This window comes from Parasteatoda tepidariorum, chromosome 4 (assembly GCF_043381705.1).
Source record: "Parasteatoda tepidariorum isolate YZ-2023 chromosome 4, CAS_Ptep_4.0, whole genome shotgun sequence".
In the NCBI taxonomy this organism is placed as follows: Eukaryota; Metazoa; Arthropoda; class Arachnida; order Araneae; family Theridiidae; genus Parasteatoda; species Parasteatoda tepidariorum.
This window is the reverse complement of record NC_092207.1, coordinates 12,390,176-12,417,394: the sequence shown is the minus strand read 5'-3', so window position 1 is coordinate 12,417,394 and position 27,219 is coordinate 12,390,176. Positions and strand designations below refer to the sequence as shown.

The 27,219-nt window shown below is 28.8% G+C and overlaps 1 protein-coding gene across 1 annotated transcript; it reads right to left on the bottom strand.

The window, feature by feature from the left end:
- Positions 1-246: 246 nt before the first annotated feature.
- LOC107441930 (uncharacterized) lies at positions 247-23,769 on the bottom strand (the record flags this gene model as incomplete). Its single annotated transcript, XM_043048310.2, is given in 10 exon segments — positions 247-425; positions 3,059-3,088; positions 3,170-3,205; positions 4,746-4,820; positions 11,814-11,906; positions 13,113-13,151; positions 17,057-17,074; positions 17,195-17,261; positions 19,798-20,087; positions 23,683-23,769. Coding segments are annotated over 10 exon segments (767 nt in total), but the record flags the coding sequence as incomplete, so codon positions are not given.
- Positions 23,770-27,219: the final 3,450 nt, after the last annotated feature.

Genomic DNA, 27,219 nt, shown 5'->3' with positions numbered 1-27,219 from the left:
TACTAATTCTCTTTCATTTCAATTAGTATATTAAAATTTGAAAGTATCGAATAAACTTTATTACTCTAAGTTTACCTGAAATCCTTTTTTTCTATACTTTTTAAATTACTGATATCCGTAAAAAAAGAATTTGTCATGGAATTTTCCTCTCACGGTATAGCGTCCTCCTCATAAACAAACAACTCTAAATATTATTAATTGTTTATTTCTGAATCAAAATTCACACACCAAAAAGAAATCACCAAATAAAACTATAACATTTTATTTCGTGTAATTTCTTGTATACGCCAGCAATAATTTAACTTAAGGAATAAATAATTCTTTTCAGATGTGAATCTTCACTGGTGCCTTTTAAATTCGGTTGAATTGGCCTCCAACACATTTCGTTTAGAATTAGCTGTATTTGCAAAGATTTGGCTCCACCACTAAAATAAATAAATAAATGAAATAAATTGTGTCATATCATATATTTGTTATAACGAATTATACTTATTGTTTACTTTTAGCTACAAAGTAAAGTAAATAAAAACTTAAATATTAACCCTTTTACTACTACAAAAATACACAATTAAAATTTCATTCTATTTTCCATTTTATTCTTAGTATTCCATTACCAATATATTCTTAGTATTCCATTACCAATAAGGTCATAATTATTGATATAAGACGTAAAAAAGTATTTTGCTACTACTACTTCAAGCAAATTATGGGTTCATTCAGCATGTAATTAATAGTTTGATGCCAAAAGGAGTTCAGATTGCGCAGAGAAAATGTCAAAGCAATTTAGTTTTCAACAGTTTGTAGGACATTTTTCATTATTAATTATATAATGTCTGGAAGTTTTATGTTAAAACAAATAAACAATAACAGAAAATTATAAAACAATTCATTATTTTTAACAGACTATACGATATTTTTCATTATTAATTATTTAACTAAAGTAATTTTCAATGTGTTTAAGCAATTAAACAATCACAGAAAATAATAAAATTATTCATTAAGTTTAAGAGACTATACGATACTTTTAATTATTAGTTATTTAATTACAGTAAGTTTCATTATGTAGAAGCAAATAAACAATAACAGAAAATATAAAAACAATTTATTATTAACAAAAAGAAATTTCATTATTAATGATTTAATCAAAGGGAATCTTCATATAATTATACGATAACAGAAAATGCTAAAACAATTTATTATTCTAACCAGACCATAAGATATTTTTTATTATTAACAATTAATTAACAGGAAGTCTCATTATTTTAACTTTTTAATTTTTGTAAGATGTTTTTAACATATATTTTTCATAAATTCAAAAATTACGTACATTAGAGGCTTTAATATAATTAATTTAGAGAGCAGTTACTAACGTTGTTTTATTCTTTCAAATTCGACTGTGTATGAACTGCGAAGCTAATTTTGAGACTTGCTGAGAATAAATCGCCAAACTTCACAAATGGAACAAATGACAAATTTTATATTTCTATTTCCTTCTTTATTATTGAATTTATCTTTTAAATTTCAGATTATTTTTAATATACATGGTAACAGTTATCCATTACCAGTTAGTTAAATTTCTTTCGTAAACGGTTAGAACGGTAAACGATTAAACGGTTAATTTTGTCCATATCTCTAATACTGATGATAAAAATGGTGGTATTATGTAAAAAATCCACTATTTTTGTTTAAAAAAATTAAATAAATTTATGATGGAATTTTCTTATGTTTGAAAAGTTGAGTATTTTTTCTCACTGCATTGTTTGGAATTACAATATATGGAAAAATTGAAAACTGATCATAGCTTTTAATGATTTTTTTTATGTAGGAGATAAAATATCTCTTAATTGGAGATTTATTTTGAAAAAGAAAGATTTGTTCATTTTAGATGCTTAAAACATTTAAAACATTAAAAAAAATGGTATGTGACTTAGTAGAACAAATTTAGAGCTTTATCACACATATAATGAACCTGATATTATTAACTTAATTAAATGACAAAGAATAAAATGTTCGGGCCACGTTATCAGAATGGACGAAGATCGTACCACAAATTGAGTTTTCAATTCCAAACTAGCTGGCACACAAAAAAGAGGCAGGAAATTTGAGATGGATAGATAGCCTAGAAAAAGATCTTTTGGTCTTAAAAACTAAAAACTGGAAAACACTAGCAGGAAAAAGGTTAGTCTGGAAAAAACTTCCTGAGAAGGCCAAGGCCCACCCTGGGCTGTCGAGCCATTGATGATGATGATGATTGTTTGGAATTACAATATTTGAAAAAACTTTAGTGACAGACTTTATGATTTTTTTCATAAAGGGGATCTTTTTATATAGGTATAGGTTTTATAGTTTTTTTTTATAGGTATAGGTGATAAAACATCTCCTAATTGGAGATTTATTTTGAAAAAGAAAGAAGACATTAGATGTTTAAAGTATTTAATCTATCGTTCACAGAGAGAAAAAGTATGGTCAAAACTATCAGATTATGGTAAAATTTACCGTGTTTTTGACTCTATGGGAACACCAAAAAGCTGGGTAATTTTTACCGAAGAGCTTTCTTAATGATTTATTAAAAATAACTATGAAATATGGTGTTATAATACGTGATAAAATTTAGTGAAATTTGGAAATCCTCATACCTTAGAGCATGGCGTAAAAGCCATTTATTCAATTAAATTTACTTTTCACTTTCGTATTTTTCACTAGATGTGCGTCAATAAGAACTTGGAAAAGTAGAATTTCCGGTAAACCGTTGTCATATAAACTGAAAAATTACAAAATGAATGGTTTAAATGCAGTATATTTTGGTTTTATAACCGGAATTATGGTTTCTTTTATCAGAAGGTTTCATTACTATAAAGTACAGTAAATCTAGCAAAATGTTTTTCTCCATGTTTTATACTAGTTAATTTTTTTCAACTGTAAAAGAGAACAAAGAAAAATTCTACTTTGAGTAGGATAGTTAAGCTTCATCCTTAGCATAAAATAAAACATTTAACGAACTCAAACTATAACTGTAGAAACACAATAATGAAATAAAATATTAAAATACATTGTTTACCTCTAGTATAACCCTTAGTTAAATCTTCACCTAGAAAGAAAAGAAAAAGGTTTTCACATCTGATATTTCAGTATTTGTTTTTCGTAAAAGAATTTTCAACTTTGCACTCACTTCCTATAAAATCAACTTCTAAAGCTTGAAACCTTTCTAAAATAAAAATATACATTTCCTTTTATTTCGAACAAGTTTATAGGTTGTTTTTTAACATTTTTTATTCAACATTTTATAAATTATCAAAGTTAAGCTCTATTTAAAGATTTTTCGTAAAGAACACGTCATTAAAACATTTTATATTACGCATTAATTTCACAAACTAAGTATCAACCTTAATGGTTACCTCAAGGTTACCAATGGTTACCAAGAGGTTACTCCAGATATATTGTTTAGTAAGTGATAACTATCAATTAAGTTACAAAATTATTCAACACAAAAACATCTTTTTTTTTTAGAATAAACATACACATTTACGGCAGATTAGAAATTCTTAGCCTACAAAAATATGTGGGAGGGGGAGGGGGCAACTGTTATCTGAAAAACACGATTACATTAGTCTAGGCAAGAAAGCAGTCTGAAGTTTGGAGCACTTAATGTAAATTTCAATTTTTACTTATTTTGCTGTATCTCGAAAACTGTTATAGTAAATTAAAAAAAATTGCACTCAATTATGAAATTCGTTTTTAAAAAATAATTCCACGCATAAATTAATTTTTAGCATTTATTCATTATTTTACTTAGTAATAGTCAAAACATTATTTGATTTGTATGGTTTTCAAATTTTTACATTACTTTAAACTATTTTTAGATGTTGAAACCTAAAATTTGAAAAATATATGTTGAATAATTCTTGAGTAACAAAAATTCTAAATTCTACTTTTTGTAAATTTATTTCTAAATTTTTAAGTGTAGGAATAATTTGACCGATTTTTTTTCAAATTTTGTATTTTGTTACCTAAAATTACATATTTTGATATAATGTAAAAGTTTTCTGCCTCACGATACAAATTTTTTTCCACCATTTTTAAACAAAATAATAATAATAAAAAAAATATTTATTAAACATTATAATTTAAATGAAAGTATTTTTTGATAAGCAAATTTTATAAGCTTTTATGAATTTTTTTCGATTCCCTTAAAAATTTAATGAACTTTGACGAAAGTAACAAGAAGAAAAATTAATAATTAGTGGACCAAACTTTGAGCTGCTGTCCGGCTACTAAACTCTAAACTAAACTCAGTGGCGCGACAGCCCATAGGGCCAAGGCCAACTGTGCCCATCTCAGTTTTCTTGACCTTGGGCTCTGGTGTGCAGGAGCAGATGTTCCAATCAGGTGGTCAGCCGAACGCGGAACCCCAGTGTTTAGTTCCCAAGCATGCTTGGTACTCATTTATTGACCCACTGAAGGGATGAAAGGCTGAGTCAACCTTGCCCGGCTTAAGGATCGAACCCAGGACCTGTGACACGGGAGCGCGAAGCGCTACCACTCAGCCACCGGGCGATCTTAAATTACAAACAACTGCTAATTGTAACCTTGGCGGAATAGACTCATTCATTGTGACACAAAAGCGTTTTTTATCTTAAGAAGATATAATNTATATATATATATATATTGAAGTACGGAACTTGAGGGAATATCTAGGTATTTTAGAGAATGCAAAAAAAAAGACCAGTAAGGACTTCAGTACTTACCTTCTTCTATAGATTTTGGGGGCGAGTCGCCTAATCCATTCTCATCTTCGTAATCAACAGAACTACTAGAGTCATCTAGAATAATAAAGCATAGTAAGAGGTAAAGCAGATAATTTTTTTTTAGGTATGCATAAAATTGTTTTTTAGAAGAACAAGTACGATGACATTTTGATTACGATGTTAAGAAATATTATAAGTGTGGAAAATTAATTTATTCTTTTAAGCCCTTAAAGTAAAAATAAAAAATGTTCAAACGCCTTTCTGATATTCCTATGTCTTTCAAAACTATTTTTTTTCGAATAAAATGAATAGACACTTTACACGTTTTTGATTTTTTAGCATATTATTCATCGAATTTTATATAAGTTATGATTATAAATTGCGATGTACTTATATAATTCAAAACTATGCTCGTCATAAATGAAAAATCAAACGATAAACAAGAAGAGTGATATGATGCAGAGTGAGGTTAAGCATTTTAAATTGAATTTCAAGCAATCCTAATAAAAAAATAAACTTATTAAAAATTAAATTTGGAACCTTAATTGAAACTTCAATTTAACAATCTTGTTAATCAGATTAAGCTTGTCCATCTGAAAAAAAAAACAAAATTGGATTTTCAAACGATTTTATTTTAATGGAATAGAAATCATAAATGCAGTGAAAAATAACATTTGAAGTTGTGCAAAATTAATCAATTTTTTTCATTATTTTTTCCCTAGATAGATTCAACTTTTTAACTTAGTTGCTTTACAACTTTTGTTCATTGTTGGTAACAATTCGGTGAAGATGTTTTACAAACAACATTCATTTTTAAAATTTTAGCAGTTTGTGTGAATAAATTGTTATTAATATTATTTAGATTAGAGAAAAATACCATATTTTTTGCTTTTCTCTTATAAACTTGACAGTATTTTTTTAAAAAAGAAGACTTAATTTATTGTTTTGTGTTATTTATATTTATTTGAAGAAGTGCATTTTTGATGTATTTTTGAATTTGCTCCTTGATTCCTGAATTTTTACAAAAATATAACTGAATTATTAAGATTGATACTTGAGTAGTTAAAACTCAACTACATCATAAGAGGACAGATGATTTGAAAAAAATTTAATGAAGTTAGCAGTATGATTTCTTTACTAGCGTTCAGCTTAGTCTATCAAATTTGTAATGTATGTCTTTATATGGATATGAAATCAAGTAATTTTTTTATTTCACTTTTAAACCAAAAGTGGTAGATAATAAAAGAAGTTATTCACTCATTTCAAATATGAACGCATTTCAACTTTTCAACTGTAAATAATTTTTTTATCCTCATATAGTATAAAAGTAGTGCATTACTAAAAGTTTTTTGAAGTTATAAAATTTTAAAATTTGAAGTATACAAGACAGAGAGATGGAACATTGTGTGTTATAAACTTTTCGGTTCCTTCACGAGAATTGTTTTTTATTCTTAAGTACAATTTTATTGATTGAAAAAAAAATAGAATTGGAAATTCCACATAAAGTGTGAACTTTATGGAAAACTTATGCCCCATAATAGAATAAAAATGAACAAAAAAGTATGCATACAATAATATCTTCAAAATAGGAGTTTTCAAATTAAATGTGCATAATTGGTGATTTTGATTTTCTTTTTCTTATCAGATTAGAAGCACGAATTTGTTTGACTTCATCAGCCGCTGCAGAATGTCACGTCGCACAGTGGGCCAGCATCCAAGGTTTCGTGGCCAAAATTAGTATTTCGATAAAATTTGTTTCAAAATTTGGGTTGAAAATTTAATTTTTGACTTTTGGCCAAAGATCATGGTCTTCTGGCCCACAGTGCGTCGTTTAAATAGACCGTCTTGCGTCATGGCAACACAATTGAGTGGATGGTTTGGAATGGTCACGCACATATTGCATTTTGTACAAACTTCGACATTCTTTTAACAAAATGAGAAATAATTATTGATTTTTATTTCAATTCAACATTGATTTCACAAACTATATGAAGAGTTTCAATTTGGAATGTTTCGATTTTAAGGAGTTTTGTTGACAATAATAGTGTTAAATACAGTTTTAAGTTAAATGCAATTAAGTTAAATACAGTTTTGTTCAAATTTATATTATGGTACAAAATGCAATAAATTGGAATAAAAAGACGAAAATTATTTCTGAGATACTTTAAGGTTCCCTTAATTTAACTGGAAAACTGTCTTAAAGTTAAAAAGATTGCGGGAAAATTTATTAGTTAAGTTCGCTGTTCATCAATTTTTTTTCCAGCGAAATGTTTGTCAAAAATAACTTTGATGTTGAAAGTTTGCAGATCCGTTGCGAATTTACATCAAAGGCAGAGATTTCTAAATTGGGAATACGACTGAAAGTTCAAAATTTGTTTAGTGCATAAAATAAAGATAGAAAAAGGTTTGAAAATGTCAAAGGATAAAAAAAAATTTAAATTCTTACAAATTTTTTTCTTCAGAGAATATAGTTTATTTAGAATAGTTTATTTAGAAGTTAGAAAATAGTTTATTTAGAATATTCTGAAAAATTACTTTTGAGTTTCTGAAAGAAAAAAAGTTTGAAGTGTACTTTAATGTAATCAAATAGTTTTTTTAGGCTCATGAAACTGCCGACCTTTTTGAACTTTAGATTATTATAGGTTATAGAAAATAATACTGACTCTTTCTGATTTTTTTTAAATAAAACATTAAAACCAATATTTATATCGTTATTTCATTCTGGACTTAAAAAGCAGAATGCAACTTTCCTTTTACGAAAACGTTCTTTAATTCTTACTTTCTTTCAGAGAAAGTTAATATTTTTTTTCAACTATAGAAGGAGATTAATTAGAACAATTATCTTCAGTATTCACTCAAATCTCGAATAAAATTTATTCATCAAAAAAATTAGTTAGTTTTAATTTCGTTAACATGTCAAAAAATGCCGAAAATTAAAAAAAAAATTGAGGAGCAATTAAGTACATTCCTAAACATGTTAATACATTCACAAGAAATATACACTGATATATTGAATGAAAAATTCGCGTAAAAATATTCAACAGTCAAAATAAAAAAAATAGTAATTCATTTGATAGCAATGATTCTTCAATGAATAGCAAGGAAAGCTCTTTTAAATACAAACAACCTACTCTACATCTGTTGCAGTGTGCAAAAAATAATTACATAAATGGATCACCCTGAATAACTTTTGATTTCATGATTCGATCTTCACGTTTTAAACTTAATCTTAATGGTTCGTGGGTGCAACAAAAAATATGTTAATTAATACACATAATACTTTAAATTACGAAATCAGAAGCAAAAATATGATTCTCTGAAGAAACACAAATTTTTTCGACAGATGCAGATTTCTAACCGCAAATATAAAGGGGGTGGTTGGGTTGTAATCGGGGAAATACGGTCCCCATAGTTTAAAAAGAGTGCTCCAAGTTTGGACCCTTAATGTCAACTTTACTTTTTGCTTATTTCGCTATATTTCGCACTTTTCTAAGCGAGTGAAAAATTATTTCGCTCATAATTATAATATTCGTTTATTCAGAGATATTTCCATGCAAAAATGTGATTTTTTGAAAAACATTCATTATTTTTTATTACATTATTTATTAATAGTCGAAAATGTTTTGAATTGTTTAATATACAATTGTTTACATGGCATTAATGCAATGTTACTTGGCAAAATGCAAAATTTGAGCAAAAACAGTAGAATAGTTCTTGAGAAATTGAATTTTAAAAATACTTTTTTAAAATTGGATTTCTTAGGAACTATTCTACCTTGTAAAGTGCAAAAAACATGAATATCCGATCATTAGATCAAAAGCTATTCACGGTGAACCGTTTTTTTTTTTGCGAACTGTAGAAAGTATAATTCGTCAAAATGACAATTTTTTCAAGTCATTAAAAATTCAAGTGAAATTTTATCTACATAATGCTTTCCTCATATTAACATTTTGTTCACGAATCAATTAGGTCAGATGATAATTTGTTAACGGGATGTTACGTAAAAACAAATTATTTCTTTCGCGAGATATTTAATTTCAAAGATATTTTGTCCGGAAAAAACTTAGCAAAGACATTTTGTCTACAAACCATATGTGAGTTATGGCTATTAAACAACATGAATTACTAAATGCTATCCATGAACTTTAATTCACACGCGTTTTATGCATTGGCTTACTTCTTTAAATTTTTTAAAGTGAAGTATGTAATCCATAAATTTTTTTCCCAAAAATTTTTCTTACAGTTCATCAGAATTTATTTTGTTAATGAGATGTTTCGTAAACGTTATTTTTCCCGAAATGTTTTGTCTAAATAATATTTGATCTGAAATGAATTTGTCTCATGAAAATTATATGTAGCATGTGATTAAACTACATGTATTACTAAAGGGGTATTCAAAAACTATAACTTTGTCAGTTTAAAAAATGGGTTTATTTTTTACATTTGGCTTTCAAATTATTGTAAATTAATGAAACAGATAAAAAACTAAATTTTTGTGTCGCAACAGAATTTGATTTAAGAAAAATTGAATTTAAATTTGAATTTGTTTTGATTTTACTTACGCATAAATATTTCAGTGTATGCTGCAATGGCAAAGGAAGGAAAGTAATATTTAAGAAATCAAACACTTGAGTACAACCTAACGCACCGTTCCAATAGTTGCCTGATAGAGAAAGCTCTATATTTGGAGATAAGAAATGAATTATATGATATGAATTTGAAATCTTACTTAGTGTCAAAAAGCAGAATTTCGAAATCTTAGTATACAAGAAAATGCATTATTAATTGGTAAGATAATTAAAAGTTAGACAAAATTTTCTAAGACTTATTAAGCAAATTTAAAAGGTTTTTCAGAACAAATCGAAATAAGTATTTTTTATTTCACAAAACAAAATATACATTTTGTTTCACACAAAATGCTTTGAAAACCAAATTCTATTTGATTGTTATTTAATTCATTATTAAGGGTGTTGTGTAATGACCACTCTTAATTTATATTTTTAGAGGTTTCATGAAAACTAGTAAATTAATAGGAATTTAATTTGAAAGTTTACTTAGTTCAAGTAAGCAGAATATCGAAAACTTAGCTCTAAAGGAATTGTCTAAATAATTAGTAATGAAAATTAAAAGTGAAACAAAAGTTTTTAAATTTTATTCAACAAACGTAAAAGGTCTTGCTGAATTAGTCGAAATGATTATTTTTTGTTTCGAAAATTTTAGTTTTCGTCACATAAAATGCTTCATAATACCGAATTCTATTTTATTGCTATTAAATTTATTATTATGGGGGTTGTATAATGACCACTCTGAATGCATATTTTTTTAGAGCTCTTGTAAAAATAAAGTAACAAGTAAGGCACTTTTGAATTTTCTAATTAATTTATAAGAGAAAAGGAATAAAAATGTTTTCAAACTCTGACCAGTCACTTTTAAGATCAATAAGAGCAAAGCAAGTAATAAATTAATCATAAAACTGATTATCTGAGTATAAAGTTTCAAAGCAAATGAGTTTCAATACCACGAATGAAACAAAGTTGAAGGAATGAAATTTTTATTAATTTAGAAAAAATATTATGAACAACAGTAAGAAAAACTAATTAAACTAGTTATAAAGTTTATTAAAACTAGTTATTATAAAAATATTCATGTACGACTTATGACTTATGAATGCTGTAACCTCTTATATGAATGTTGCTTAATTTAACTCTTTGTTACAATGATTTTAAGTACATTAAGGGAGGTCATTAAAGGATATCTTGTATAATATTGGATAATTATTGATTGATTTGCTTTTTCTTGCTGCTCCATAAGGATTATCCAACCTGGAAATATAGAAAATATCATTTCCAGATGTATAGAATGCGCCAAGGAAAAATTGGTACTATTTAATAATGTTAATTTAAATGTCACTGAAAGTGACTAAATAGAATTAGAATAATATAGAATAGTATTATTAGAATATTATTAGAATAGAGTATAGAATAGTATTGTTAGGATAATATGGAATATTGAAAAATATAGAATAGTATAGTAGTAATAGTAACCTTTAAAAAAAAATTTTCTAAGTTTTTTCATGATACTAAAATGTTTTTTCTAAGTTTTCAAAAATGTTTTTTCTAAGTTTCTTCATGATACTAAAAATTGTTTTTTCAGTAGTATTAAAAAAAATAACGAGTGCTACTTAGACACGCTTTAGCATTAATACAATGAAAAATATTTTAATTTAAAACAATTAAAAACAGTAGTAAATAGGTGATCTAACAACACTTTTCTTCCCAAATATTTTTATTATTAGCTTCTGGATAAAGGAATAATCTTACTTTTAGCTAATTAACCTACTTTTCAGAGAATGGAACATTCCAAACCTAGGCTATGTAATAAAGAATCTTTTTCTTCATATTTGGAAAATACATTTTATTTGGTAATAATTAAGTTACATGCTCTGTGTACGTAGCTGTAAATGCAGTCTGAATGTAATTTGCGCTTCTTAAAAATAATAAACAGAACAAGACCTCATTAAACTGTGACAAAAATGAGACCGGTTTATTATTTTATATAACATACATAGACAATTTGAGTTTATATATTATTTGTGCTTCTTAAAAATAATAAACAGAACAAGACCTCATTAAACTGTGACAAAAATGAGACCGGATTATTATTTTATATAACATACATAGAAAATTTGAGTTTATATATTATTTGTGCTTCTTAAAAATAATAAACAGAACAAGACCTCATTAAACTGTGACAAAAATGAGACCGGTTTATTATTTTATATAACATACATAGAAAATTTGAGTTTATATATTATCGAAAGATATTAAAGTTAATTCATTAAATTAAAAATTATTTTGTTTGAAATTAAGGAGGGAAGCAAATATATCAGAAGTAAAAATACAGAAAGCATTGTACATAAAAAAAACCAAAGTTGGCTATTAAAATATATCTAAATAAAATTATAACAGCAAAAAGATAAAAAAATAAAACAGATGAGCGAAATAAAACATAATTATAACATTTAAATAATTTAAATGAAACATTAAAGAAATTCAAGTGCTGTAGTACCTGATGATACGTTAATAAATGTGTCGTCGGTAGCATTAATTGCTACAGTAACTAGATTAGGTAGGATTTCAGTGGATTCTGATTTGGTTGCAACTAAAATATAAAAAATAAACTGAAAAAAGCAAAGTAAAAAAATACTATACGAATAAATAAAACACAAACATAAGTCAATATAAAAAATCATATTAATAAATTTAAGTATTTTTCTTTCTCTAAATTAGGTATGTGATTTTAAATGATAAAAAATATCACTTTTTAAAATTTTTTACAGTATAGTTACTTTATCTTTATCTTAACTATCATTGTTTTCATCTATTTTTAGAACCACAACTAAACAGCAACAAGTGGTATAAATGGTTAATGGCACAAAAAAAAACATCAAGTTAATTTTCACTAAAAGCATAAATTTAATTATCTTTCTCTACTTACATTCAATTTGGATTTGTTTTAAAACCTGAAATGTTGGATGTTTTCAAAATTTTAAGAGATATGTTCAAATATTTAAATTATAACTGAATATTTAAATTTTGTTATGATATACGCAAAAACTTAAAAAATATTGTTTTTTAATTGTTAACTTAGAATAAGTTTCTTTTCTTTAATATTAGGATTAGATTTAAAAGCATTGTCTTAGGATAAACCCAAAGTTTTGAGAAACTATATCGTATCAAATGCTTACTGGGCAATTCTAAGCCAATTTCACCCTTTTCGGTATTTTAATAAACCAATATAGTAAATGTCCCTTAATTAATTGCAGTAATTAAACTAAAAATGTTAAAATTTGTTTTCCTAGATGCTGATCTTTTTCAGATAATAATTCTCTCCCTTTTGTTTAAGTTGTGACCAGTTAAATTTGATGAAAAAAATATTTCATATTCCTATAAACTAAAAAACATTATTTTATAAGTAATATGCTTAAATATAAAGTTATTGAAAAAACAAAAGATTAGCAGAAGATAGGTAGACCTACCTCATAATGACCTGCCTATTTTAAATAGTTTAAAAAACAAATTGAGATTTATAATTGTCATGGAATGGATTTATGGATTATGTCATGAATTTATAACTGTCAATAAAATCGCCTGATTTTATTATAGAATGTACTTTAAAAAGGTTTACCACTAAGATTTTCAATTTATTTTTGAGAAAATGCATAAATATGTCTTGAAAAAAAGATAGAAGGTAAAAAATAGATCAAAAGATTAGTGTCAGATATAGCGTAGAAGAACCCAGTGTAGTGAAAGAAAGTAAGGAGCAGTATTTGCCGCACATCTAAGTGTTTTAGAATAAAAAACTTACGTTCGTCTTCTCTCTCAATGCCGGCTGCCACTGGTGTGCCTAGGAAAGAAATTATTTAAAAACCTTTCAACACAACCCCTGTCTTTTTTACAAAAACAGGCTCCAAAAATGGGACATCCAGACCCTTAACCTGTGTTTGAAATCTTTGAGGAAGTTTATAGAAACTAATTGCATTGTGAGAAATTTTCGAAAGGGTTGAACTCTCCAAATTTACTGCAACCTTTTTATGGTGATATAAACTTGAACCATGCAACAGTATGTCTTAATTTTGATTACACGATAATTTAAATTTGAATGAAAACAAGATTCAATATAACATTTTATGGTACTTCTCGCTTAGCCAGGTGCAAGGAAACTCTAAAGTTTTTGTTAATTTTTTTGTCTACTTTTTAATTTAATTTAATTTTTGAGAACACTCATTTTGCACAGCGTTTAGAAAATAAATAGGATGAAACAAAATAGCCAAAGAATTAAAAAACGAATTGAAATGCAGTTTGTTCGAATACGGAATGGTTGTTGTTTCTTTTAATGAGTATTTAACAAAAATGACCCGTAATAGCTTTGTTGAAAATGGTTTGTTTAATTAAGGTTTAACTTATCTAAACAAATTTCATTTCATATGATTTTGCTCGTAATGTCGGTTTCTTTGCTTAATAGTAATTGCTATACTATGAGCATAAATAATTCATAATAATTTTTTTTGTTAATTTGAGATTTGAGCAATAATGTGCGACTGCTTCATCAGAAATTAGAGTCAAATTTGATTTAAGAAATGAAATTACTTCAAAAAAATTTAATATTGAAGCTTATAAAAACAAACGATAGGTGACTATACAGAACAATTTTAAGTTCTCAAAGTCAGTGATTTGCATTTACTCCTATATTTCGAGCATTGCATTCTGCCGTGATCATGCGATTAACCCAAAACCGGGTATTGCAATTCTGGAAACTTCCTTCGTAATTTGAGTTCAGCGCAACTTACATTGCTTAATTTAAAATTCTTCATCAAAATCTTATACAGTAATATTAAATATAGCGAAATAAAAGGAAAAATTCTACATGAAAGCGTTTAGTTTCAACTCCTAATTTTTTGAAATTTTGGAACGTAAAGCAAGTAGCTAAATGAAAAACTTAAAAAACAAACAAACAAAATAGGTAAGTTTTTAAAAAATGGAATATTATATAATGTAACAAGCTGTATTTGCTAAAATACTCCTTTAGTTCCACTTACTTAAATTGTTAATAATTAAAGAAGCACTTTGTTACAAGCTATTTCTTAGTGAGACTTGAAACTCAAAAGGACATAATTACCAACAAAAGGTTGATAGTAAATAAATTTAAAGGAAAGTAATAATTGAAAAGTAATTTATTCAAAATTTATGTAAAAAAAAAAAAAAAAAAAACTCCTGTAAACTTAAAATTAACCGCCCACAAATATGGGCTGACGAGGTCGCTAGAATGAAACAATTAGGCGCAAATTAGCCCTTTTGGCTCTTGCGGCAAAAACTTACTAACTGCAAAGCTGATATAAAATTGGGAAAATATTACGTTTGAAGCCTTACTTTAAAATTGTGTTACATTAAATTACCTACAATGTGAATACCCACGATTTTGCTTCCTGTTATGAGGCAAACTGTTGCAAGATTTTCGGCCTGTATTAAGATTTTGGAAAATATGTCGCAATAGTATTTACAAAAAATAATACGTCATCCACGGCTTTTTAAGCAATTCTTGTTTACAATACAGTGTGATACAAAGTTTGTGAAATGCACTAAAACTTTTATTTATACTTAGTTCTGGTATTTATCTTCTATCAATAATTCAAAGTTTTTCATTAGAAATAATTAAACTGAAGCTACAATTGACTTGTTTTGTATAACAAATTATATGTTACAAAATTGAATATCTTTCATTTATTTTTTATTTTTTTGCTTTTGTTTTCCGAAGAAAAAATCTATCTTATCATTTTAGAAACGTATTTACCTTATATTTTTTTATTTTTTTTATTACCATTTCTCCATTGTTTATAATTATTACTTTACGATAATTCCGTTTATTAAATGAGAAAAATTGCATGCAATATCAAAACTATTTTTATATTTTTCTCATATTATTTTGTGAAATTTTTGCATTTACTGTGTTTAATCAAACATTATATAGTATGTCATTGTTTGCAAATGAATTTCGGCCAGAAACAACAGAGTTTCAAAAGTGTTTTATAAAGATTCGTTTATTAATGAAATTACTATTGAAAATTCATTATGATTAAAAAGATTTAGTTACCGTTAATATATACCAACGAATATTTTTATGAATTCCAAATCAATATTTAGTTTTTGTTTCAAATATTTGTGCCCAGGTAATATTCAAAATATTTCATGATTTTGTTTTCAATTTTGAATTTATTTCATTGGAGTGGAGGAGGATATATTTTAAATAAACACGCGATCATATAAAACTGTTTACTTAAGATGTTTACTTTCCCTTTTTTTAAAATTTGAAAGTTTTAGAGCGTCATAAAAGTGCCGCTATCAAACCAAACTTTTCCCATAAAAATATTGATATTGAGAATAAACCAAAATGCAACACGCGCTAAGCTTATTTTATGTGATAATCCATAAAAGTTCCGGATCTTTATTTCAGACATTTAGAAAAAAAAGTTTCCTTCAGAATTTTAAATATGATGAAAATTGAGAATTATTTTATGCATAAATAAACATACTCTTTCGTGTTCTGTAAAATCTTTAGATGCTAGGTTAGAGATAAATAATCCATGTTAAAAATATGCATAGTGCACAAAGTAATGATAAAAAAAAAAGATAATAACTTTTGATATAATGGTCAGATTGTAACTTAATACGAACTGAATGGTTCGAAGACTAGAGTTTTAATATGCTTTAATTTTCGCAAACGGTATTTAAAGTAATCTGGCACAAAAAACGGACTTTCACTGAATAAACATACTTTTTTTTCAGCTGCTTTAAATTCTAGACTATCAAATTTTGAGGGGTAGCCGCAAAATTGAATATGATCTCAATACTTTGGTCAAGCTTCGCCTATACACTTTTAATAAAGTTAATGGAATTGTGCAACCAAATTAGCATATGATATTAAAGTATTAAAGTGGCACTTCTATGAAATTCCATTTTCGCTAAAACCAAACACTATTTTTCACCAGTTATATGTTTAGTTATTTTTAAATATGAATTGTGCCACACTATTTAAGACATTAATATCAACGTGTTTTTTAAAAATAATTTTTTGTTCTAATTCTCATTAAATATGAGCTAGTTACAATATGAAACGATTTGATGCCAATTTGGCAGAATTTACGCCAACTTTCCTGATCGACAGGATTTTACACTCGCAGAATTAAAGCAAAACACGAATTTGAAATAAATTATTAGAAATTGAATTTTCACCTTTTTCTTAAGCAATCTTTATGATTAAAAAATCTGAAATACGCTTTTGCAGTTACGTTAAAATTGCAAAATCATAAAAACGGTCGCTCTTACTGTGCTATTATTTGTTTAACAAAATTAAACCAGAATTAAATTTTCTAAATGGGTAATTAAAAATTAAACTGTATTCTTTCCTAATTTTATTTAAAAAATATATATGTTATTTAAAATAAGAAAACTGATAAAGATTTTGGATCAATATAAACGAAGAAGCAAATCAGTGAGAGACAGGAAAAATTAAATTTAGGAAAAGTTGATATAATGAAAAATACCGCGGTTCCCCCGTGCTCTTACTCGTTGCCCTCATTAACTCACCTGCAGGGGTTGCGGAGCAAAACGAGCAGGGGAAATACCCTTTACCATAATCATTTTAATATTTAAATGGTACGTCATACTGTTGCTGATGAATGTAAGATAATAACGGAAGAAAATTTAATTTCGTACGAAGGTCTATGAAGGTTAGGTGAAAGAAATATTACTTACTTGTAGCAAGAGTATTTCCTGTAATTGAAAAAATATTTATTAAAAATATTTTTTTTATTAAAAATATTTTTGTTACAGATACTATAATCATACTAGATGGTTAGTGAAACTAAAAAAAAACACATGTTGCTAACTTACCTTTTAAAACTATATCTTTAACTGCTACATATGCTTCTTTAAATGGAATGTGTGCTTTTATAAGTATCTAAAAATAATAAAATAATAAGTATTGAAAAATTATAAGTAATTATAAGTATAAGTTATAATAAGTATCGAAGTATAATAAAAGTTTTCAGATTTCATTCGTTTCTTAAATGGAAAAAATCTATTCAAAATTATTTAATCTTTAAAAGTTTGCATTTCTATGTAGAGGTTGCTTTTTTCTAATATGATAGAAAGTAAACTTTTTTGTTAATTACTATGCTAAACCTTTTCCAAAACTTTTTGCTGCTTTTAAATTATTGATTTGAAAATAGCTGTTTAAATCGAAGGTTAAAAAATTGTTAATAAGATGAACACCATGAGGGAAAAAAGTGTTTTAAAAACAGTTTGACAAAATTTTATATATTTAAAATTTTTGATGGATTGTGAAAAATAGAGAAAATAATGTCTTAATCGGGAACAAATCAATTTAACCAAAATACTTTCTGGCGATTAAGATACCAGTTAAAATAAAGCTTTAAAATTGATACTTTACTGTAAAATTATTTTAATTACAATGAGACAAAAAAAAGGTGATTGCAAGTGTACTAAATGTATAAGAAAGTATTATGAAACACTTGAAATTGCAGATGAAAAGGATCAAAAACTAAATATAATTGAAATACTTCGACCAACTGATGTAATTTAATGTTTAAATCCAAGAAAAACATCCTCATATGGATATTGGAAAAAGCGTAGTATTTGTAACCATTTATCGCTCATCATCGACCCGTAACTTATAACTTTAAAATAGAAAAATTCTCCGTATTAACATCAACTTGTTAATTCAGATTTTAATATTGTCTCTTATCGACAAAATTAGTTGATATTCAAAATATTTCCTTTAAGAAATCAAAACTGAACTTACGGCTTTATTATAAGTTGCGGAAGAAATTTAAACGCAATTCCAATGCAAAGAAATAATTAAAAAAAATCTAAAACGTTGAGAAAAAGTCGTATATATGATAGAAAATGCATTGTTGGTGAGTAAATATTACATTACGAGAATATGATGGATTTTATTTTATACCAAACAGGAGCATTAATTTCTAAAACCACTTGATAACTAGTGCAACCCTTTAAAGACCAAATGATAAAACTCTGCAACCCATTAATGACCAGACACCAGCATTGAGAAGCAAATTATTTTTACTTCATTTTCTGAAAATTAGTTTAAATTTCGTGGAACATGTGAGAAACTGTGTCCAAAAGGTACAAACGGACTTTAGAGAAGCAAAATTTGTATGTGCATTTCATTTTCGTCAAGTGCATATCTAAAACGCGTTATAGCGTTTCGAACTGCAGTGCGTTGGGTCTTTCAATCTACTGCAGCAACGTGACATCAGTATTCTTTCGCCGTTGTTGAGATTTTGACTACTTCACTTAAAAGATCCGATGTGATGCAGGAGATATAGCATTCGCCTCCCTATGAGGTGGAACAGGGATCGAATCCCAACACTAATCGATACGAATACTGCATCCGGCTCACACTGACCACAGTGCTGACGTAAAATATCCTCAGTGGTAGACGGATCTTGGGTTTGAGTAACCTTGTAATCAGGTTAACCGTAGGACGTTTCGGTGTTTTTACCTTTCCATCTAAAGCAAATGCGGGTTAGTTCCATCAAAAAGTTCTCCACGAAGGCAAATTTCTCCCAATACCTGATCTAGGAGTTCTCTTGTCTTCTGGATCGTGTTCAAAATTACAAGGCTATGAAGTTGAACATTGATAGTCGTAAATCGCCGTAACTCTTCTTTTAGAAATTGTATCTGTTTTCATGGGCTTTGGACAAATTCTGGTACTTTTCATCATCACAATATGTTTGTTACCTTTTTGCAATGTTTTTTTTTTTTTTTTTTTTTTTTTTTTAAATTGATGCTTCGCCTATAATGTTTGAACACTCAAACTCCTAAATTCTATTTTCTGAGTAACTACTATACTATACTGAGTAACTACTTGTTAATTCTAAGATTTCACTAAATTCTTTGAGGCCTTCTGGTGTTGCCATGGATCGCAACCAAGCCTACTTTTTTGAATCCTCTTTTTCTCTTGCTGAGAGGTAAAATTCCTGGAATTTGATACCTTAAGTACTGTTGTGTCAGCTGTGATTATATTCTGAGTTACAAACATACTATATTTAACCATGTGAAACTGTTTCTTTTTATTAAATTTGCACCCCTACTGAAGACGCGACATCAATATCTCTTCTGATTGATTCTGTTTATTTTCTTTGTAATGTTTGTTTGTACTTAGTTCATTTCTAAGTAACGCTGTTTTGAATATGTTTGCTTATGTGATTGAACTGTTGCGTGCACTTCGAACTTCTCCGGAGTGTCCCCGGATGCCCCCTTGCGGGGGTGGGGCGGGGTTAAGCTAGTTAATGGTAGTCGTGAACTCAAAATTGAGTTGGCTATTCAATGATGGGTATAAAATAAGATTTTACTTAAGAAGTTTGCTTTCAGAGCTGTCCCAAAAACAGGGACGAAACTGAATTTGCAGTTATCAAAGCTAATAAATGATCCCAAAAACAGGAGTTTACCCTGTGTTTAGAAGAAACAGCAGGCAAAAGAACTTCTCTCTCAGTCCAGGATTTCGGAAATTCATGAGCATAGTTCCCAGTCTGAGAAAATATCTGATGCTGTCCACCCCCACCGTCCGCTGTTCTCAGATAGATTCTTAAATAGACTTCCGATGTACCATAGATCTTGTAATTGAATGACATCCACTCTTCCTGCTCTCTTGGCTTAAGCCACGTGGTTGTAATCACACCCACACCGCAGTTCGGATACTCGCATTCTTTTAATTCAACAACATTGCTTCCATCCTCATCTGAAGAACAAAGAAAAAAAGGCAATTAATTTGCGTAAGGTGATATTATACAATTTAAAATTTATAAACATATCGCTCATTTGGTGAAACAATGACGTAACTGCAAAATCAAGTTACGTCATTGTTTCACCAAATGAGCGACATAAAAAATATTATTTTTCCTTTGAAAAACAGCGACCAATGGCAAAAGAAGGACAAATTCGAATTAATTTTTTATTTATTTATTTATTTTATTTATTATTATTGTTTTTACCTTTCCTTTAGATATTTTAGCGGGAATAGAATGTTCTATGTATCGCTCATTTGGTGAAACAATGACGTAACTTGATTTTGCAGTTACGTCATTGTTTCACCAAATGAGCAATATGTGAGTCTATGCTATAAAGATGTATAGAAGTTGCTTGCTTGCTTTCGTATGCCTGTCCAGGCAGAGGGATGCGATTGTTCTTGTTTTTTGAGTAGCGCTATCTATAACCAAGAATTCGACTTCTGCTACACCCATTACGTCACGCCCGTTTATAGGGCGGATCCATTCATACATCCATTCATTCATCCACAGATCGTAATTTTGAGCTAAATCAGAGAATGATCAATCTCCAATTCAGTACCCCCAGAGGTATTGATTTGTTATGGGAACATGGAGGATTTTGCAACTCGACAGATTTAACATGTATCAGCCACCATTTTATTACACGGGGGAGTCTTCGGCCGGCAGGGTTCGAACCCACGAACTCTCGGACATGGGCCCAGTGCTCTTAGAAATGAATGAAGTATAATATCACGAAGCGCCTTGTTTGATCTGATTTCTTCAATATTGAGAATATTATGCAAATATGTTATTTGCGTAACATCGTGCGTAATTATATATATAGTTAAATTTCGTAACTTTTAGTTTAAAAAAATTTTAAATCCCCCTAAGAAATCGTAATTAATCTCTTTAATTAAAATTTAAAGTGCTATAAATCTCCTTATTTTAACAATAAGTAATATTAAAATTTTATTTTGGAAATATTAACTATTATGTATATTTCTGCTTAATTATAGCTTGGCCATATTAGTAGAAGTATTATCAATGGCCATTGTTAATACTTCTACTTCTTATAGAATTGTTAGCCATATGCAGTTTTTATTGATGCTATAATGAGGAAAAAAACTTTCTTGCAGTTAAGCAATTTTTTCGTATTGCAAATTCTGCACTCACAATTACTTTTGCAAATATGTTTTGCAAACTAAATATTCAGCAAAATATATAATTTGAAGAGCAAAGTTCACTTTAAGTCTTTCTTTATAGTTTGTAATTTATTTCTGAGCTGCTATTTATTGATATATTTCTTTATTTTACTATTCTCGAATAATAAGTTTTTAAATAGTGAAGTTTATAATTTTTTTTATCAAATGTATACATCAACGAGAATATTTTCATATTGAAAAAGTATTTTTTAATGATATTAAACATTTGAAAAATACTTAAAAATTATGTCTAAAAGAAAAAAATGATTTTTTAAAAAAATTATTTTATTATAAATTTTGTCATCTTCTATGTGATTTAAAATTTTAACCCATAATTATATATATATATATATATATATACAANAATTCATATCACATATATATATATATATGCTCATATACACTCACGTTTGTAAAAATTGCAACCCCATATAGGAATTATGTAAATTGAATAAAGCTTTCATGAAATATAAAGTTAGGTAAGTAAATGGTTAGAATTACAAAGCGAATGCTTAAGAGTGGAACCAGAACCGGCTCCTTATCTGCCGTTTGTCCCATGTATCTGAAGAAATGTCAACATGTTTAAATCAGTTTATCGTCCTCTGGCTGCGATAAGCGTTTAATTAGAGGTCAATATGTCTCGTTAAAAGCGGAGGGCGAAATATCAACAGTTAAGGTAGTTCCTAGGCAACACCGTCGGTTTGCGAAACGGTGGATTTTTGAAGAAATCACAGCCCGCGCGTTATGTAATGACACGATAAAGATGCATGCTTAGAAGAAATGGACACAGGAGAAACAGACAAAGCAAAAACCTGGCAGCTTGGCCCACGATGGAAAAACAGTCCGAGATGACAGACACCTCATCTGCATGGTTATGCCGTCTTCCTATGTGTTAGCACAACCTTGGAGCACGGTTAGTGTTTCATTGTCTGATTCCATGGTTTGTCGCTGTTTGTTATAGCATCAATTATGTGCAAAGGTTTCTCTAAGCAGGATTCTTCTGTCGCTGAATAATAGACGCCTTCGACTTCAATGGGCTAAGCAAAGCAGAGCCTCTCCTCTCACAGTGTATTATTCAGTGCGATACCAAACAAACGTTGCCGGGATAGATGTTGGGCTCATTTGCAAGTGGTCGTGAGTTAGATTATCAAACGACCGAAGATTCCAAAAATGGTTACTGCTGCACGCTAAATCTGTCGGGGGTCACAAAGTCCTCCAAAATCTCATAACAAATCAATACTACCTCTGGAAGTACTAAATTGGAGATTGTTCTCTGGTTTAGGTCAAAATTACGATCCGTGGATGGATGGTGTGGGAATGTGTCCTTCCTGTAAAATGGGCTGTGACGAATGTATCTGTCAGAAGTCGAATTCTTGGCCATGGATAGAGCCCCTGAAAAACAAGATAAAGCGCACTCTTTTGCCTTAAAATAGGCTTGTTAGTACTGACAAGTGGCATAAGACAACAAAATACCGAACAAAGAGTTGGCACTATAGCGTGGGAAGCTGTTGGACATAACTGTTGATCCCATTTAGAGCAAATTGCAGGAAATCTCAACAATGAACAATGATCGAACATTAAAAAAATTGTGAAAAAAGAGGTCCTCCGCAATCTTCGATGCATTTCGGGAGTTGTATTTCAGTTAGATAAGGCCAGTGCACAAGTTTCTGAGATTGCACAGGCCTTCTTCAGTGCACAACAGGTTTCGTTTCTTCCAGGGTATTTCCTGATTGTGTCGTCCTTCATCGAGCATGCCCGGGATTTCATAGTTTGGCAACTCTCTCGCAGAGCTGGTTGGATGCGTGGTGAAACTGCACTTAATTGCCGTGGTCAGATAAAATGCCATTCCCAGGATTGCACTCAAAATCTGATTAATTCAATGTCGCAATGTGTACAGTCCCTATCTCAGCGTGGTAAACACACGAAATATTGATTTCAGACATTATTTGAACCCTCTATCAGTAAAATGAGTAAGAAATTCCATTGATTTCTGACAATTTCTTCATAGTGTTTCAGTTTTTACAAGCATTAGTGTACATATAATCTATAATTATATTCCAATATCTTACATATTTTCTATAATTCTATTTCTTTCCAAGAGGATAGAATTATAAAGAAATATAAGATTAAATTCATATCACAAAATCTTTGATGAGAACCGAACTAAACCGAACTAACTTTCGGTTTCTATGGCAATAAAATACAGCCAAAACGCTCGCATGATGTTATCAAACATAAAAATATACAAATATTTGCAACAAATCTGTCATCGATGCATTAACATATCAAGATATAATATTCTTCTGGGGTTTGTTTTAACAAGAGATAGACAACTATTCAATTTGCACGCAATTTTGCGTTTTACCTGTTTTGAACACCCATTTCAGAGCAGATTTGTCATCGTGCAGCCATTCACACGCAAGTTCAAATCCATTCAAACACTGTCCATTCGCTGAAATCACAAAAATGATATTTTTTATTAGTTATATATATTGAAATGATCTTAGAGTGTAAATTATTTCCCGCTGTTTGATGTTTTGAAACACCTGTCAACTTGACATGCATGTTCGCATTAGTTTTCGATTGTGTTTTTCTTTTTTTCGTTTATGTACTATTTTGTGACCACCTATGTTTAAATCATTTCGATTTCATTCTTTGGAAAAGAATTCTAAATGCATATGATACCGCTAAAGTGTAGAAGTCAGTTATTCTACAGATTATCTAGCTAATGTACAGATTAACTAGAGTGATCCGTTAGAGTGCCAAAAATCAGTTATTCTGCAGATTATCTAGCTAATGTACAGATTAACTAGAGTGATCCGTTAGAGTGCCAAAAATCAGTTATTCGACTGATTATCTAGCTAATATACAGGTTAGCTAGGGTGATCCATTAGAGTGCCGAAAATCAGTTATTCTACAGATTATCTAGTTAATGTACAGATTAACTAGGGCGATTCGTTAGAGTACCAAAAATCAGTTATTCTGCAGATTTTTTAGTTAATGTACAGATTAACTAGGGCGATCCGTTAGAGTACCAAAAATCAGTTATTCTGCAGATTTTTTAGTTAATGTGCAGATTAACTAGGGTGATCCATTAGAGCCCCAAAAATCAGTTATTTTACTGATTATCTAGCTAATATACAAATCAACTAGGGTGATCCGTTAGAGTACCAAAAATTGCTCAGTTTCTTAAATTATTTAAGTAGTCTGGAAATTACCTAGGTAATCTGCACAGTACCAATTAGATACTCGTTTAGAAGAAAATATGATCTTTACTGGAAAATCAGCAACGTTTCGGAATCCTAAAATTGACATATGTATTTATTTATTACTTGCTAACTAAAACTATTAAGTAACTGCATTCTAACAATCATCAATCACTTTAACCCTTTAACGCAGATGGGATACTAGTGTCCCTTCTATATATTTAATTATATTTTGGAACTTTTTAATTTTAAGAATACAGTCAAACAGTTACTAAAAAAATCTATAAGATTACCGAAATTATATTTGTACTAAAATATAAAATCCAAAATAAATAGCATGAAATTTTTCTTTTCATTCATATTCAAAAAATTATCAATATTTGGTTTAGTGAATTAAAGAAATTTCAATGATGAATACTTGTTTCTCTTAGATATAAATAACTGCAAATAAGTATAAATTTGAAAAATTATTTTTGAAAGTGAGCCGCGTTTTGAATATTTTACCTTTTACGTAGAAAAAGATGCCAGTATTTCATGATGTATTAAAAACTGGAAATAGTTAAATCGCTAAATACAATATTTATCACTTATTTTGACCCAAATTAATACAAAAAAAAAGAAAAAAAAATATGTTTAATAAAAATTCTATGACAAAGGGTTAAAAACAATGATACAAATAATCAAATGGTTCAAAATATTATTGTAATTAAGGAAATTAACGTACGGTGGTTTATCTATTTTCCAAATCTAAAATATCAAGATAATAAACGCAATAAAAAATTAAAAATTACATAGAGAAGCAAACTTTTGACCTAAGAACCTAACCTAAGAAAATTGTGGAAAACTCTTGATTCCGCACTTTAACGGATTACCCTACTAAATCTGCAGATTAGCTTTGTAATTATATAAATGTCTTTAGAGCTGTTAGAAATTTCTCAAAAAAAGTGGTTAAATAACAATTTATTTAATTTTTATTTTACCATATTCAAACAGAACATTCAAATAAACATAAATAAGATGATATTCAGACTGATAACTGAGAAAAACATTTTGTTATAAGCTTTCACCTAATACGGTTAAACAACTAGAATTCATTCGCACCAACTAGATCCATTAAATGAAGCCACTTAGTTCCTTGCGGCCGGATACATATTACAGCCGGGAGGGCTAATCTGTCAATTTCCTGCCCGACAGAACGGGGGTTCGGATACCAGAGTTCCTCCATTTCCTTCAATGGATAAAGAGTTTTTAGTATTCTGCACGCCCCAATTTGCGACCCTGGGCTCTTAGGCAGCGCCATAAAGCTGCTAAACTATCTCACATGTCCAGTTAAATTTCCTTTTTACGGTTTTGAAACCATGATAGTTGTAAATGGTTTAAAAACCATATAATTTAGTATTTACAGTTATTTAATCATGGTTTCAATACCGTAAAAGTAACAAAAGTTCTTCAGCGTAAACTGTATGGTTAATTAGAGGGACAGACTGTTCCCCGTTATTTTGTCATGATTTAACAATGAAAATTCCATCAGTGTAGTAGTAACATAAATAATGAGGGTGATAATAGCAGAACATCCTATTTTCTAGTATTTATAACCAATAATTTTAATACTGCTATACTTTAAAGTACCGCTATTAGGGAAAAAGTTTCTTCTTTTTTCCTTAGCACCCGATCGAGAAAAAAAGTATTTTTTTCTTTTTTGAAGAAAATTTGTTAAAAGGGTTATCAATCGAGACTACATAAGAGCACCAATTTCCCATCATTTTGTTGAGTAGCCGTGGGAATTATAATTCATAGTTTGTTCACGAATTTAGGCTTCATAATGATCACGCACCTCGGAAGTTTCGAGCAATTCACATGGGGAACTGCAGAGGCGACTTCAAATGAATTCTGAGAGATTAAATATACCTAACTCCACGTGTATCACTTAGCGAGGATTATTTAGGGTTCTTTCCCGGGTAATTTGACGCTAATGTTAGAAAATAAACACGTATCACTAATTTTTAGGTCGATGACCTTTTAACTGTGGTATAATTTTCATTCAGACTTTTATTTCCTTTTGAAATTGTAAAGTTATGGATTGTGACGAGTTTAAGATTTATTTATTTCCAAATGAAATGCATTTTTTGGTTCGTTTTTATTAGCTCGCTTTTGTTTGTTTAAGACAATCAAATTTTCTCGCAATCAAAATTTCGACCGCTTTCCAATTAGCTGGAGCATTATTTTTAAAATCATTATTGGAGATATGTGCTTGATGACAATACTGGTTAAAACCAGTATTAGAAACAGCGGTTGATACCAGCGGTGAAGAAATGTTTGAAGCCAGTATCGTTGAAGCCATTATCGCTTTTTGACCGTTAAAAATTGAGCATAACTATTTTATCGCCTAATTACAAAAGTTATACGTTTTGTGTTACAAGTCTAAGAAAAATGAAAGAATGTTTTTAAATTTTTTATTTTATATTATCTTGTCTGAGTATTGTATCTGTTACTCATTAGTTTGTTGATGCCCGAACATGCACGAAATTTTGATTTATTGAATTCTTCTCTTGATGAATAGTAGGGGAGAGTGGGGTCAATTGTAACAGGGTACGATTGTAACAGAGCAAAAATTTCGAGTGTCGGGTTCTAGATTTGGTTCCTAGGTGGCGCACAAGGTGTATTTAATAAATCTACATGTACACCCCTGATGGCAA